Raw genomic sequence first — 15,123 nt, 5'->3', positions numbered from 1 at the left:
TTTGTTTCTGGTCTGAAATAAAATTATTATTTTTAGTAAAGAGGTAATTGAGTCAGTTATAGTTCGGCCATTCAGAGAATGCGTTCCTGACACGTCGCGATTGAACTGACGACGTAATAACATTCATTGATTATTGATATAATAATGTTGTTTTAATGCTCCTCAATTGTTAAAACGGTAAACAACCAGCAAAAATATTTTTATCGTAACTGCAACGCCATTGCAAAGTTACGTCGTCAGTTCAATCGCGACGTGTCAGGAACGCATTCTCTGAATGGCCGAACTATAATAACCAGTTTTAATTGAAAATAACATAATAGATAATTATAATTAAAAAATAACAATGAACGAACCATCGTAAAACTTTTTATTAATTATTCTCCTTAAACTAAAGTAAATGTTCGAATTGTCTTCCTCCGGCACGAATACAGGCTCTGCAACGCCTTACAAAAGACCTTTTCACCAGTCGTGCAAAATTCCTTGCATTTATTTCTTCTGACGCTGCATCAATTTTCTGGCGAAGTTCTGATAGATTTTGTATAGGTTTCGAATAGACTTTTTCTTTTACGCATCCCCAGTAAAAAAAATCAACTGGATTTAGATCGGGGGAACGAGGAGGCCATAAAATTGAACCACTGCGTCCGATCCATCTGTCAGGATATTCTTCGTTCAAATAATCTCTTACAGCCCGAGCATAGTGCGCGGGACAACCATCTTGCTGAAACCACATTTCTCTGTAGATACTAAGCGGTACGTCTTCTAACAAATTTGACAAATCGTTTTGAAGAAAATGCAAATAGGTGGCGCCATCTAAATTTTGAGTTAGCTCACATGGTCCAATTATTCGTCCGTTTAAAATTCCAGTCCGAATGTTTACTTTGAATTGGGATTGGGATCGGTCTTCACGCATTAAATGCGGATTTTCGACGTGCCATTCATGAAGGTTGTGTAAGTTTAAATACCCGTCTCTTTTAAATGTTGATTCGTCGGTCCATAAAATTTTATTTAGGAATTCCGGACCTTCACGATATTTTGCTAACATTGTCCTGCAGAAATCAATTCTAAGTGCGTAATCTCGTGGTAAAACTCTGGACGCGTTGCACATGATAAGGATGTAATTTGTATCGTTTTAAAATTCGATGAGCGTTACTTTTCGGTACTCCCGTTGCTATTTCAATCGCACGAACTGAAGTGCTGGGGTCATTTTGAATTTCATTCAAAACTATGTCGTCGTAGTCTCTTTGCGGTCTTCCACCGGACGTACGAACACTGGGCAATCGTCCTTCCGAGTATGACGCATGCACATTTTGAAATACACGATAATCTGGGTGACGCTGCACATTTGGGTATCTCTCGCGATACAATCTGGCTGCGACAGAGGCATTACAACGGCATTCACCGTAGATAAGATGCATATTTGCATATTCTTCTGCTGTGTACAGATCCGGCATGTTGTTCACACACTATTTTCACAGCACAAAGTCCAGAAAAGCAAAGCCAATGTCGTCAGTACGAATGCAGTATCAAGTCCAAAATAACAAAAGCCAAAGTCGTCAGTACGGATGCAGTATCAAGTCCAAAGTAACACAAGCCAAAGTCGTTAGTACGATAGTTACACGAATACGAGAGATGCGTTTTAGACGAAGAAACGATGCGTATAAGCCCCGCACGTTGATATTGCGATGGAACCTTGTCACAATAACAGCTGAATGACGTCATCCGTCGCACAAAAGTACAGCTAACAAAAAATATGGTAATACAAAGTAAATAAGCTAGGGTTATAGGTTTATTTGTATTTTGTTATTTTATTAATACAATCTAAAGTGTAAACTCTTTATACCTACTCACCCATATTCTGACAAATAAACTTTCATCTATATATATAAAAAGAGAAACTGACTGATATATCCACTGAGACAGAAAGGACAGACAATGTAATCTAAGAATACCGAGACGGCTGTTTATGATCATATTAAGTATATGTATTTCTTAGAAATTTCGGCACCATAAAAGATTAGTTTTGTATGCTGCTTACAAAAAAAATGATTACACCCACAAGTACACAATTATGTTGTTGATGTGTAAATATGAAAATATTTCTAAATGTCTGGGTTATGTAGTAAAGTAACTACGTTATAAGGAGGAGATCTCCAATAAATTGTTGGTCTTTTAAGAGACATACAAATACTTGAACCGAGCGGGAATCGAACCCGAGTCCACTGCGTAGCAGTCGTGTTTTAATTACTAAATCTCTCAGCTTATAAATAAAACCAGGTTTGTATTTAAAAAATCAATGTTTATTCAATTCAATACAATCTTAGCCTATTTCTTCAATCACTCATATCGTCTTCCAAACCAGAACTACTTTCTGTGTCAGTTGTTTCAGATTCACTGTCGTCTGCCGTATTTATGATAAATAACTTGTCAGTTATTCTGTCTTTGTGCCAATATTCCTCTTCAAGCCTTTTCACGTGATTTACTTCCTTTCGCCAGTCGTCTGGAGTTATTGATGCCAACGCCTCCAATGTCAGAGCTTCAATTCTACTTTCTAACTGCTCCACATTCTTTTCTGATACCCTCATTTTGACGAGGTTCCAGATGTACTCAATGGGGTTGAGGTCACAGTTGTAGGGTGGCAATCTAACGACCTCATGGCCATTGTCAGCTAATAACTTGTCGATTTTATAATTTTTCGGCGGTTTATGCTGTTTAATTAATAGGTATAGTTCTGGTTTTGTACTATAGCTGGGAAATTCGATGTTGTGAGCTTGTAGCCACTCAACCATCACCTGTTTTCTATTATTCATATTTGGTGGCTTATTCTCTTCCTTACTGTGATAAGGGGCGTTGTCCATCACAATTATCGAGTTGCGCGGTATGTTGGGTAGTAATTTCTCTGTAAGCCACTTTGTAAAATTCTCCGCATTCATTTTGATCGTGATAATCCCCCGTTTTAGTGTCTGCCTTAAACATTAAAAGGGCATTGTCAACAAAGCCAGTTTCACTTCCCGCGTGAACTATTATCCATCGGCGGCCGGGGCTGTCGTTCCGTCTCACTCCAACATCGGTTGCTGTTTGCCAACATTTTTTTACTGTGTAGTGTGCGTGTATCCATGTTTCGTCGAGATAAATAACGGGTCTTTTGTTATCATCAAGCGAGTCATTTTCTTTCATACGGCGTAAATATTTAGCCCTCCACGCTTGAATTTGGGGTCTTTCAATTAGAGCCAGTCTTTTTTGGTAGCATCGTTTAAATTGGTATCCTAAGTCATTTTTAATTATTTTTCTCAATGTAGTTTCACTACCAGTATAATTAAGGTCTACTTTTGCAGCCGCCAAGATTTTGCGCATTGTAGGTATTTCTTTCCTCACCGTATACATTGAATGAATAATATTTCTTAATGCTGTTAGTGAAAATCCGTCGAAATATTCCTTCCTTTGTCGTTTTGCTTTGGTAGGAGTTCTCATTTTGCTGCCACTTGCTGTTGCTGACTCATGCTCTCGTCGTAATTTCGTCACGGTATTTTTTGCAACGCCTGTAGCACAAGCCACACGTTCCGTGACTTTTGCAGAATTTTGCAAAATATTCAAAATGTCCATTACCAGTTGCTTTGGCATTAAAATGTCCTCAGTAGTGTCCGAAGCACTTTTTAAGGCACGGTTTATATTTTGAAGAACTAACTTAGAGTCCTCTTTTTCTTTTACGAAATAATTGTCCACTTTAATTATTATTTCACGAGCACGACTGTTAATTAATTTCTTACTCATTTTAACGGGTAACAGGTAACAAAATTAAACAACAAACTCAACAAAAAAACTCAACAACAACAATAAAACAGAATAACAAAAACAAAAAGCTATAACAAGTAGGTAGGTATTCGATGCGCGTAAGCACGTAAGCACGGGCTGACCTTGCGAACGGTACTGACGCTTCGACTACGTCACCAAGATGGCCGCCGATCGCAATATCAACTTGCGGGGCTAGTACTAATGCCTTTAGCACACTGACGCCGCGAACCGCGATAGCGAAACTGCGGTAAGTCTGTCCCACACTTCGAAACGTATCGCGTTATGTTACATCTCGCTCTATCGCCTATGACTTCCTATAATTGCATCTTAGTTTGTGTGGTATCGTTGTACCTCGCGATACTTGTTTCACACGGACGCCGCTGTACCGCCATTTTAGTTTCGCCGCTGGGAGAGAAACGACGCGATTTGTCTTTTTCGACAGAATATCGCGACGATACAAGATGACGGAGGTAGAAACTGAAAGAATTATTAATGAAATTCGAGGTTATCCCGAATTATACCTTATGGGACATCCTGATTACAAGAATTCGTATAAAAAAGAAGTGGCGTGGCGAAAAATCGAGGGAAGTACCGGCTTGGATGGTGAGTTGAATTTAACCTAAAGTGCCCGGTAAACGATCAAACGTGTTTGTCAAATTTTACGTGTTTATCAATTTTTTTGAGAGTGTGCGGCTGTGTTTGAAGTGTTTGTCAAACAATCTACGTTGATCTACGTGTTTGAAGCGTTTAATGAAAATCATTTTGTTCCTTGGTTTGATCGTGTACGCGGTTGTTTGAAGAAAACGTAAAGTTTGACAAACAAGTTTGAACGTTTACCTGGCCCTTAACTGCGGTTTAATACAAATTAATGCAAAGTTACGCGTTCAAGAAAGAAAAAAAATTAAATAAATGGTTATTAAGATGTAGGGGCAGATAGGATGTTTTCATCCCTACCGACCCCATACAACTTTCGGTAGGGTGGATGAGCATGAAATTAGGTATTTTGAATTCTGACGGACTCCTCATAAGGACTCCTTACTGGGTCAGAGCCATGGGGTCCGTTTGGAATAATCTTAAAGGATGTTTTAAAAAATGTAGATGTGTACAATGCATTCCATTTAATTACAGAAACTAGCTTTTAAAATAATTCACAAAATTTTGTCTAACATCAAACGCTTCATTATTTGCCCTATGTCTGTTTGGTTGTATGGATACAAATGCTCCCAAAGGATTAGTAGAATTTTGGTTTTCATACACATAGGCACTTTCCATATCTTGTAAATAATTGTGTAGACATGCTGCTGCTTTGACGACTTTTACGGTATTGTTTATATCAGTTTCAAAGGGTCTCAAAAATATACGAAACTTCTGGGCCAATATTCCGAATGCACATTCCACGACAACTCTAGCTCTACTTAATGCACGATTAAATTTTTTTTTATCAGGATCATTTATTATTGATTCTCTAGTAAACGGTCTCATTAGAAAAGTTTCCAATCTAAAACCTCCATCGCCGATGAACACGTGTGGTGTAGGGTTTTCACAACCTGGTAAAGGTTTAGATGCAGGCAATTCCATTTTCCTTCCTTTTACAAGTTTGTAGAGTGTTGAATTTTCAAAAATTGTACTATCTGAATCCTTGCCATATGATCCAACATCTATATAAATGAACTTATAATGTGCATCAACTAGCGCCAGAAGAACGATAGAAAATTTATTTTTGTAGCAATAAAACATCGATCCACTGTTAGGTGGAGACTTGATAGTTATATGTTTTCCATCAATACTCCCAAGGCAGTTTGGAAAGCCCCATATTGTATAAAATCCTTCTGATATTTGCTCCCATGTCTGTAGAGTTGGTACTGGAATGTATATTGGTTGCAATACTTTCCAAATAGCTTCACAAACTTCAGAAACTATACTTGAAACGGTGCTTATACCCATTCGGTATGAAGATGAAATAGTAGTAAAAGTATCGCCCGTAGCCAAAAATCTGAAAAATGAAATACAGAATGTATTACGCTGTGTGAGATTTGTTAAATCTGCATAATCTACATGTGTCTCCTAATTTTGTTTCAGTGAAATCACTAAAAGCAAAATGGAAAAATCTGCGTGATACTTACAAGAAGTACAAACAGTCTCAACTAACATTTAGTGGGCAAGCTGCAAAGAAATATGCTAATTGGGTGTGGGCTGAACACATGAGTTATGTGGATTCTACAACAAATTTACGATCTACTGAGAGCACTTTAAATACTAGCCCTCCAAAACTGCAAGCAGCGGAAAATAATAAGATTGAAAATTTACTTCAAAATCCAACGGATATAGAAGAACGAGTAGAACCTATAATCGGAAATGAGACACAACAAGAAGCACAGGATGATGGGTCAGTAAGCAATATTTCAGAGACAGGAAGCGATCTATATCGAAGAAGAAGACGCCGAAACTTAGATCCATCCGATAAAATTATTAATTATTTAGAAAAGAGGAAGATTGCAAAATCATCTACTCCAAATACAGGTCAAAATCTAGTTAATGTATTGTGTGACAGGCTTGATATGACATTTTTAGGTTTTGCTGACAGTGTCAAGAAACTTTCTTTGAACAACCAAGCCATTATTAAATTACAAATCATGAAATTAATAACCGAGTATGAATTAAAAGAAATAACAAGTGACAATAGACCAAACTCTAGCAACAGTACCTATGTTTCGACTCCAGAAAGTATTACTCTCGATGATCTTAGCAATCACAGCAATCGTAACGTCCGTCAACCATCCACATCAGGCGTCAACTATCATAATACACTTTCAAACACGCAAAGCCAAACAGAAAATCGTGACCTCAATCAGCCGTCCACATCAGGTGTCAACACCCATAATAATATACGAACACCTAATATCATCATTTTACAATCATCTGAAATCAGTGATCAACACACATCACAAATCATAACTGATGAAAAAAGTACTCAAAAGTACATCATGATTCAACCATCAGACCAAAGAAATGATAATAAGGAAAAGTAGATGTAGTATATGTCGATACAAGAAGTAATAGTTCTTCTTCTTCAGATTCAGAAAGAAACCAGTCTGACTCAAACGACATGTTGCACTAAAATGAATAGGAAAATGCGATACTGAAATGCGGTGTGAAAACGACCGCTCAAATTTCGCTTGTTTACCGCTTTTTCCTGTTCGCTATCGCGGTTTGCGGCGTCAGTGTGCTAACGCCGTAAATGTTGTGAACGAACGACCCCTCAAGCGTCACTATCCGTCTCGCTCATCCTAAAAGTCCAATGTCAATCGTCAGCCAGTCAGACTGTCAGCGTCACTATCTATCTCATTCTATCACTTTTGTTCATTACACACACTCGAGACTCCGATATGTTAATACAAAAAGTATCAATTATTATTTTTGAAATGCGCTCAATTTGAAAAAAAAATAAGAAATATTTTTTTAAAGGCAAGAAAAGTAGCAAGTGTTGCACCATTTTAAAATCTTGATTAAATGCGCCATCTTTTGAAATAACTTGCCAAGGGTAGTGTAGTAATTTTTTTTTTTCAATATGATGTGTCAAAGTTAACTAACAATATTTTTGTGAACGATTACTCACTAAAACTTATTTTATTAAATTAACGATGTTTTTTGCATTAATTTGTAGTTGCGATTAACAGCATATTTAATGAAGATCACAAAATTAAAAAAATCACTGCGAAATTGTGACATTGGTGATCACAGGACTTGAAAACGCGACCAAGGGTGTCGAATTTCAACTTTTTTTTTTTTTAATCTATTATCGCTGAACTGAGTGATATGGATTTTTTTTATTATTTTTCCCAGTACTGGTATAACTTGGCTTTTCATCCGGTCTCAGATTATCGTTGAGTTTTGGGACACCCTGTATAACTGCCTTAAAAAAATTACCACTGACTCTAATCTCAGCATGGATCAAATAAGTGCATACAGTGCTGATAATGCTTCTGTTAATTATGGTGCCCATAATTCTGTATTCTAGAAATTAAAAGAAGAAAATAATCATATTTTTAAAGCCAATTATTATTGCCACGTTGTTAATAATTGCGTAAAATATGCATTAAAAGGCATCGATGTTGACATAGAAAGCATTGTCATAAAAAGGAGATGGCCAAATTTTCATAGTAAAAAAACCCAGAATCGACAGCAATGAAATGCTTACCAATAGGTTCATTATGATAGACCTTTGATGGTGCCAAAAACTCCAGCCTGAAATCCATGGGGTATAGGAGCTATATCATATTTTCACAAAAATAGGTCGTTGAATTTATATTGATTTTAAAGATCATTTACATCAAGGAACATAAAAAAAATCTATGTACACTAAGATTATACTAGCCAACAGTAATATCCCCATAGTTACTGAGATTGCCTGGTGATTAAGAGCCCTCGCACATTACGGCCACCAGTCGCCGCCACTAAACGCGACCACCAGTAGTTCGGCTAGACCACTACACGCCGCCACCAGTGGCAGCCACTAGTGGCCGCATCAAGCCACCAGTGGCTGCCACTTGCGTCAGACACTAGCTGCAAGTATCTCGACAGAGGTAGACGTGTGTTGCCCAAGAATGGACGCACTCTTGATTTCGCTATTGTTGCTTATTATTCTAAAACGTAGAAAACGGCGCCGAATTCAGAACCATCGACGACCAATTCATCGGCGTCACTGGGTACATCCAATTCTGACATCACGCAATAAAAATGGACAGCACAAATTGCTGTTCGAAGAGTTAAAATGTTATCCAGATAAGTTCTTCAAGTATTTTAGAATGAGCGTGAACTCATTCAATGAATTACTTAGCGTTTTGCACGATGACCTCAAACATCAAGATACACGCATGAGAAAAAGCATCTCTCCAACAGAAAGGCTGGCTATAACTTTAAGGTAAGTATCATTCATTCGTATCATTTTGCTTCTATTAGTTTGCGACTCACGTGGATTCTAGAACGTAAAACAAACAATTAAAAAAGCCAAATTGAAATAGAAATTATTTATTAATGAGAATTGAAAAATCGCAAACTAAATCAAGTTACATATCGCAGATATACAGTTTTTATAACAAATACACATTTACTTTTACATAGTCAGTTGTCAAAAAGATGTTCATTTATATCATCTGACAAAACAGAATTCATAGTATTATCAGATGCAGATGGCGAGCTAACGGAAAAGTCATGCTCAAAATTTGATTGATATCCCATAGAAGGTGGACGCGAAGCCGATTGATATCCCAAAGCAGATGGACGCGGAGTCGGTTGATAACCCGAAGTAGATGGTTGCATAGTATGGTATGAGCGTGGTTCCTGAAATGATGATGTGAAATATCCATGTTGTTGATTCTGTGATGTTCGCATATACTGTTTATATTTTTTTAGTACCATCAATACATCGGTTTGAGCATCCAATTTAAATTCATTGGGTATTTGTTTAAAGTGCGGGACCAAGGACAAAGCAAAGTTATGGTCAGCGTCTTCTTCATGCTTGTTAGAATGACGAGATTGTAATTGTTCTGAAATACTAACAAGTATATCAGTTTCTGCTTGAATGTCTTCATTATTTGTCTTGTTCTTTTTTGGCCTTTTTCTCTCAGTCGCATCGTGTACCTCGTTCGGTAATGGGCTGGGATCACGTCGTGTGTCAGCCAAGTTTTTTAAAAAAGATAGTTGTTGATAATATATATACGGCTTGCGACTCGATGATGCAGATCCACTTTTAACGCTCATTTGTTTAGAGTGTTCTCTTTTGAAACAGTCACGAAGGCTTTTCCATTTTCGCTGCAACTGGGATGCTGAAACATAAAAATAACATAATCAAAGGTTTCTAATCTGTTCTTTTTGTTGCAGGTACCTTGCTACTGGTTGTTCATTTGGTGATTTTGAATTAGTATATCGATGTGGTGCGTCAACTGCGAGATTGATTGTAAAAGAAACATGTAAATTGATCTATGCATCACTTCAAGATATCTGCGTACCACAACCAACTGAAGAGATGTGGAGTAAAATAGCTAAGGGGTTTGAAGAATATGCTAACTTTCCAAATTGCTGTGGTGCAATTGATGGAAAACATATAAGGATTATTAAGCCTCAAGATAGCGGATCCTTATATTATAATTATAAACACTATTTTTCCATCGTACTTCTAGCTATCTGTGACGTGAATTATAAGTTCACATTTATTGATGTCGGCTCTTATGGGAAAGCTTCAGATTCGACTATCTACAAAGAATCGAAATTATTCAAAAAATTGGAAGACCAATCCCTGAATTTACCTGCACCAAAAGCAATTTCTAGTAGTTCTGGTCCTGTAAACTACTGTTTTGTTGGTGATGAAGCTTTTGGTCTTGCAGAACACATGTTGAGACCTTATTCAGGAAAACACTTGAATATTGAAAAAAGAATTTTCAACTATAGGCTTTCTCGAGCCAGGCGTCATATCGAGTGTGCCTTTGGGATATTAGTGAATAAGTGGAGAATACTACATCGACCATTGAATGTGTCAATAGATTTCGCCGAAGACATCGTGAAGGCCTGTTGTATACTACACAACTTTGTTCGTCAGAGAGATGGATTTAATTTCCATCATACATTGACTGTACCAGGACTTCACGATATCGATAACGCCCACGTGCAATCTCGTCGTTCATTAAACACCAGAGATATATTGAAAGATTATTTTATTAGCAACGAGGGAGCTGTACCTTGGCAAAATAATAAAATATAATAAATATATAATAATAATGTAAAATAAAATTGTCCAAAAACTTACCTGCTTTGTTTTTTTCCGCTACATTTTTTTCACTAAAATTTGGAATAAATTTTAGGCACAATTCCTCCCAAGCTTCAGTTTTCTTACCCCTGTCGCTATACAAATCTGACTTTAAATCCCAAATAGCGGGTCGCTCTTCGACATCGGAAATAAAAGCGTCTACATCAAAATGAGGAATCGGATCCGTGGACATCATGCACGTGCATTCAGTACGCAGCTTACAACAAGACTAGACCCGGGAGACGGGATTGGGGAGCGGCGCGCAGGGGTGGGAAGAAGCCGGCAACTGTGGCCGTGTATGCGCACGAGTCGAACGACAAAACGCAGCCACAAGTAGCGAGCGCGCTCGACTCTCGCAGCTTGTGGCTCGGACGCGGCCACTCAAGCGCTCAGTGTGCGCCGATTCTATATAAAATGTATGAAGAAACGCGTCCGCAGGTTGTGGCGGCCACTAGTGGCTGAAGCGTGGCCGCCACTAAGTGGCCAGTGTGCGGGGGCTCTAAAAGGTCTTATATTTAACCACTCCAAACACGAAAGCACCGACCTTACATACTTGGAGAGGTTTCGCAGTTATATGCAACCTTCACAACTGGCTATGAAACGTCTTTTTAAAAATTGTCTTTGAAAATCGCGCCATGTGACATTGTCAAATGTTACAAATGACTTAGCGATGCAAAACGGTCCAATCATGAGTCTGCATTCAACTTCTAATGAACATGAAACGGTAAAAGTAAACTTTTCTGTGAACTAAAATCATGATCGAAAAAACGTTATAAAAAGAGAACCCCATGGTTTTTAGATGATATGAAATACTTTTTTTAATCCTTACATTATACTGAATCCAATCGTACATATGAAGTTTCTGTCGACTCTGGGTGTTTTTTTGGCCATCTCCTTTATAATGAGTTCAGTTCATCAGCATTAAAAACAAAAAAATTGAAAAAATGATGTGAATTTGGCCAAATCGAGTATAAAGAACTGCTAAGACATGTACCTACAAGATGGTTGTCACTTTTGCCAGCTAAAGTTTATACGAGTCTGCAGTTCGGACTTGATTAAATCTATGGACATCCGGCTCTTTAGTCTATAAATTATTCAGTAGGCTAAATATTATTTCGCAAAAGGCATTGCTTGTTGGAATAGTAAGAACGAAACCAACTATTTTTTTAAAATTATCGAAATTTGTGGACGTTTTATTTCTGAAGAAATAGGCCCATATTTCGTCGTTTGGTAAGTCTTTCGGAAGCTCCCTATATACCGTTTTCAGACATGCAAACTCTGAGCAAAGGGAGTCAATATTAATAGCGTCTTCTATATTATCTTAGTCTGCGTGGTTGGGCAGCCATTGAGCTCTCTCGCTCGTGCACTCGTTTATATACGATTTCCCCCACTTTTTTTTTCGGTGTGACTTTTCACCATCAATTGGGTTCCTGGGTGAGGTAGGTACGGTAAAATATATTATTATTATTTATATTGACTGACGCATCTGCCCTCCAGGTAGGCCCCTACTATACGGCGGAGGTAGGGAGGAACTCGATGGTATTTGAGAGCCTCCCGAATGCAACTCCAGGGAAGAGTGTTAAATGCGTTGGAGATGTCTAAAGACACCGCCAGCACCACCCCACCCCGGGACACCGTCTCCTCCGCCAGGGCCCTCCTTCCACACATTGGGAAACTGTCCCTGCTCGAGACAAGCCATGAATAGCCCCCTCAGCTGGGGCTCCAGCTCTTTCAGGGCCAGGACGAGAGCTCGACCAGGTACTCCGTCAGGTCCCGGCGCTGTGTTCTTAGCCCGGAGTCGCGACACGGCCGCTCTCGTCTCTGCTTGCATCACCTCAGGGACATCGGTGTTCTCCTCTTCTGAAGAACCTGTGGCTGGGGGCGACGCCATCGCCGGGGGAACGTGTTCCGCTCTCTCACGGAAGAGGGCCGATATCACCGCCTCCAGCAACTGGGGTTGCATACTTTGTACCAGTGGAAGCGCCCAACTTTACTTAACCTAACATAACTCACATGTCACTGTCAAACTACATGTCACCATGTTCAACCCAACAATGTGTCATTAACCTAACTGTATGTAACCAACTTATATTTTTTTTACATTTGACCTATGTCTGTCTCATTCATGAGAGTGACTTGTCTTTTACCGGGAGCAAAAAAAAAAAGGAAAAATTACATTGAAAAAAGCTTTATTATAAATGATTACATTGACTATACATGACTTACACAAACAAATCTAATATAACCACATCAAATAAACAAGTTAAAGGAATTCCACAATTTTTCCCATATATGTGGTGCAATGTTTTTATACTCTGTTACCGGCACATTAAGTCTAAAACAAAGTGTTCTCTCATCTGTTCCCGACTTTGCCATTGGAACTTTACAATACATTTCTATGGGATAATTGCTGCAAGTGTACAGAATACATTTTTTTATATTGCATCTATCTTTATATATTACATCTGTGGACATTGGCATACCCGAAGCCAACAATTTCCACTGCTCAAACTGTGGTTGTCTGTAAGTTTAGATTCGTCCATGAATACTGCGTTACAATGTAATTTAATAATAACCCACTAAAGTAACATAATTAAAAAGTAACTATTTTTAACTGAGGTATGTGTATGGAACTTGGTACTTATTAAGATCTCACTTCTTTTATAGGCGAAGCATTCCCATTATCGAACTTGGCAGCCTTTCACATTTTTGTTTTGGGTGGGATTACACTCAATGGCACAATTAACCGCCCACCTCGTATTGCTTGCAGTTTTCACTAAACGTCAAATTTTGACCACATTTGATGGACGTTAAAAGCATTCATTAGGGATAAATAAAATTACAAAAGTTTTGAAAAAAAAAAACAGTTTATTTAAAAAAAAATGCCAATGATCGATTTATTAAAAATTTTTCATAAAAATGTTATGAGCTTAATTTCGAAAAAAATCATCAGTTTTTTATTAATTTTAATTTTAATAATGGTTGTTACCACCTCGAGCCCTAATGACTTCTTGTAACCGGTTTGGTAATCCATCCATGATGTCTTGGATATCTGACTGAGGGATATTGTGCCACTCCTCTACCGCAGCCGTCTTGAGCTCTCCTAAGGTCGTAGGGGTTGGTACTCTTGCTCGATCACGTCTTCTTAGGTTATCCTAAATGTGCTCGATTGAGTTAAGATCGGGACTGCGTGCTGGCCATGGCATAACTTGAATCCCGACCTCATCGAGGTATTGACGGATCTTGCGGTATGGCATCGAGCATTATCGTGTATTAATCTAAAGTTCTCCTCAATGAATGGTACAAAAGGTACGACGTGGTCTTGTAAGACTTCCTCCACGTATCTTCGAGCATTTGCAAACTGCAATTTGGTAGGCTGATAAGTTGTGCCTGGGAAGGACACACTGGGTCCTGGTGATGGTGACGCTATGTAGGACTGTGGTGACGAAGCACTGTATGAGGAAAAAGCAGATGCGTTCCGAGCGTATATAGCTCTTTTTCGGTATCGTGAAAGTACTTGTTGAATTTTCACCTTTGGCATCTAAAAAATCCAGTAACGGGAGCTGTCTTAATTGAATAGCGACGTGTTTTCCGACAACATCATACTCGTCTTCTTGTTGAGAAGAGTTGGAAGATTCTATAGTACTGTTTAGTTGTTTCAGCTCATTTATAGCTGCTGCAATTCCGCTCATTTCTTGGGCAGTATTAGTGCTGTCACTAGAGGAGATTGATCTGTCAACAGATTTATCCCACTCTTCTTGCTTTTTTCAATTTTATTCACTTCTTGATTGTAGGTGGATCGTAATGTGAGTCTCTTCTCCTGGAGCTGAGACGGGCGTTATATGGAAAAGTGGTTCTCGTTCTGAAGTGTCATCCGTTGATGACAGTTCGAAGAGAAGATCAGTGGCCTTCATGGCATGTTCTGTTGGCATAACGGGGTCGTCAAAAAAAAATAATTAATAAATCCTTACCGCAGACTTGGGGGTCCGCGCTTTTATTTACATTTTTTTTTTACTTAATTATAATTTTCACCGTCTTGGCCTCACAAACTTATGTCTACTGACTTCTAGTCTTAAGACTACGTGAGTACACCGCGTATTTATGTATTTATTTTATATGCGCGTATGTATGTATATAAATATACATATTGTTTTGATGCCTGTATTCTTTGTCTGTGCGATTCTTGAAATACCAGTGTTTTAGCGATACGTAGTGATGTTGCAAGTCGTTCTCCGAAGTTTCTGTTAAATTGAACTACAATCCCCTGAGGCGTGTTTCCTAGAAGTCTTGTAGCTTCCCCTTCGTCAAAAGCTTTGTTTTTACATAAGTGAAGCACAAGTTCTTGATTCTCTCCGACAAGTTTAGTACGTCTTGAGCTATTGTTGAGTCTTGTTTGTTGATAAATGGCATCCTGTTCACTTCCAGAGTCATAGTGTCCGTTTTCACGCTGATTATAATGTTGTTCATTATCGACGGCATTTTCAAATAAGTCTTCATTGGATACAGAAGTTCTGTGATCCAAGTGTCTTTGA

The 15,123-nt window shown here is 38.4% G+C and overlaps 4 protein-coding genes across 5 annotated transcripts; 1 reads left to right on the top strand and 3 right to left on the bottom strand.

Annotated features, from left to right (window-relative positions):
* Nucleotides 1–2,275: 2,275 nt before the first annotated feature.
* On the bottom strand, nt 2,276–3,992 carry LOC124635661. The gene has a single exon (XM_047171604.1). It carries the CDS (start codon nt 2,928–2,930, stop codon nt 2,331–2,333), a length of 600 nt encoding a protein of 199 aa, XP_047027560.1. The 5' UTR covers nt 2,931–3,992; the 3' UTR covers nt 2,276–2,330.
* A 17-nt stretch (nt 3,993–4,009) lies between these two features.
* Nucleotides 4,010–10,590, top strand: LOC124635657 (protein ALP1-like). Of its 2 annotated transcripts, XM_047171600.1 has the most exons (3): nt 4,010–4,392; nt 5,869–8,710; nt 9,670–10,590. In XM_047171600.1, the coding sequence occupies exons 1-2, from the start codon at nt 4,251–4,253 to the stop codon at nt 6,816–6,818; spliced, it is 1,092 nt and encodes a 363-aa protein (XP_047027556.1). In that variant the 5' UTR covers nt 4,010–4,250; the 3' UTR covers nt 6,819–8,710; nt 9,670–10,590. The 2 variants fall into 2 exon arrangements, with proteins under 2 accessions (XP_047027556.1, XP_047027557.1); XM_047171601.1 differs by lacking the exon at nt 4,010–4,392 and having other exon boundaries at nt 7,910–8,710.
* LOC124635660 (protein ALP1-like) lies at nt 4,893–5,855 on the bottom strand. The gene has a single exon (XM_047171603.1). The coding sequence runs from the start codon at nt 5,731–5,733 to the stop codon at nt 4,921–4,923; it is 813 nt and encodes a 270-aa protein (XP_047027559.1). The 5' UTR covers nt 5,734–5,855; the 3' UTR covers nt 4,893–4,920.
* LOC124635659 lies at nt 8,802–11,088 on the bottom strand. Its single transcript, XM_047171602.1, has 2 exons — nt 10,592–11,088; nt 8,802–9,614 (listed from the first exon to the last, which is right to left on the bottom strand). The coding sequence occupies exons 1-2, from the start codon at nt 10,785–10,787 to the stop codon at nt 8,911–8,913; spliced, it is 900 nt and encodes a 299-aa protein (XP_047027558.1). The 5' UTR covers nt 10,788–11,088; the 3' UTR covers nt 8,802–8,910.
* Nucleotides 11,089–15,123: the final 4,035 nt, after the last annotated feature.

This window comes from Helicoverpa zea, chromosome 13, assembly GCF_022581195.2.
Source record: "Helicoverpa zea isolate HzStark_Cry1AcR chromosome 13, ilHelZeax1.1, whole genome shotgun sequence".
Classification (NCBI taxonomy): domain Eukaryota; kingdom Metazoa; phylum Arthropoda; class Insecta; order Lepidoptera; family Noctuidae; genus Helicoverpa; species Helicoverpa zea.
The sequence above is the reverse complement of the archived record's forward strand: the minus strand, read 5'-3'. Positions and strand labels throughout refer to the sequence as shown.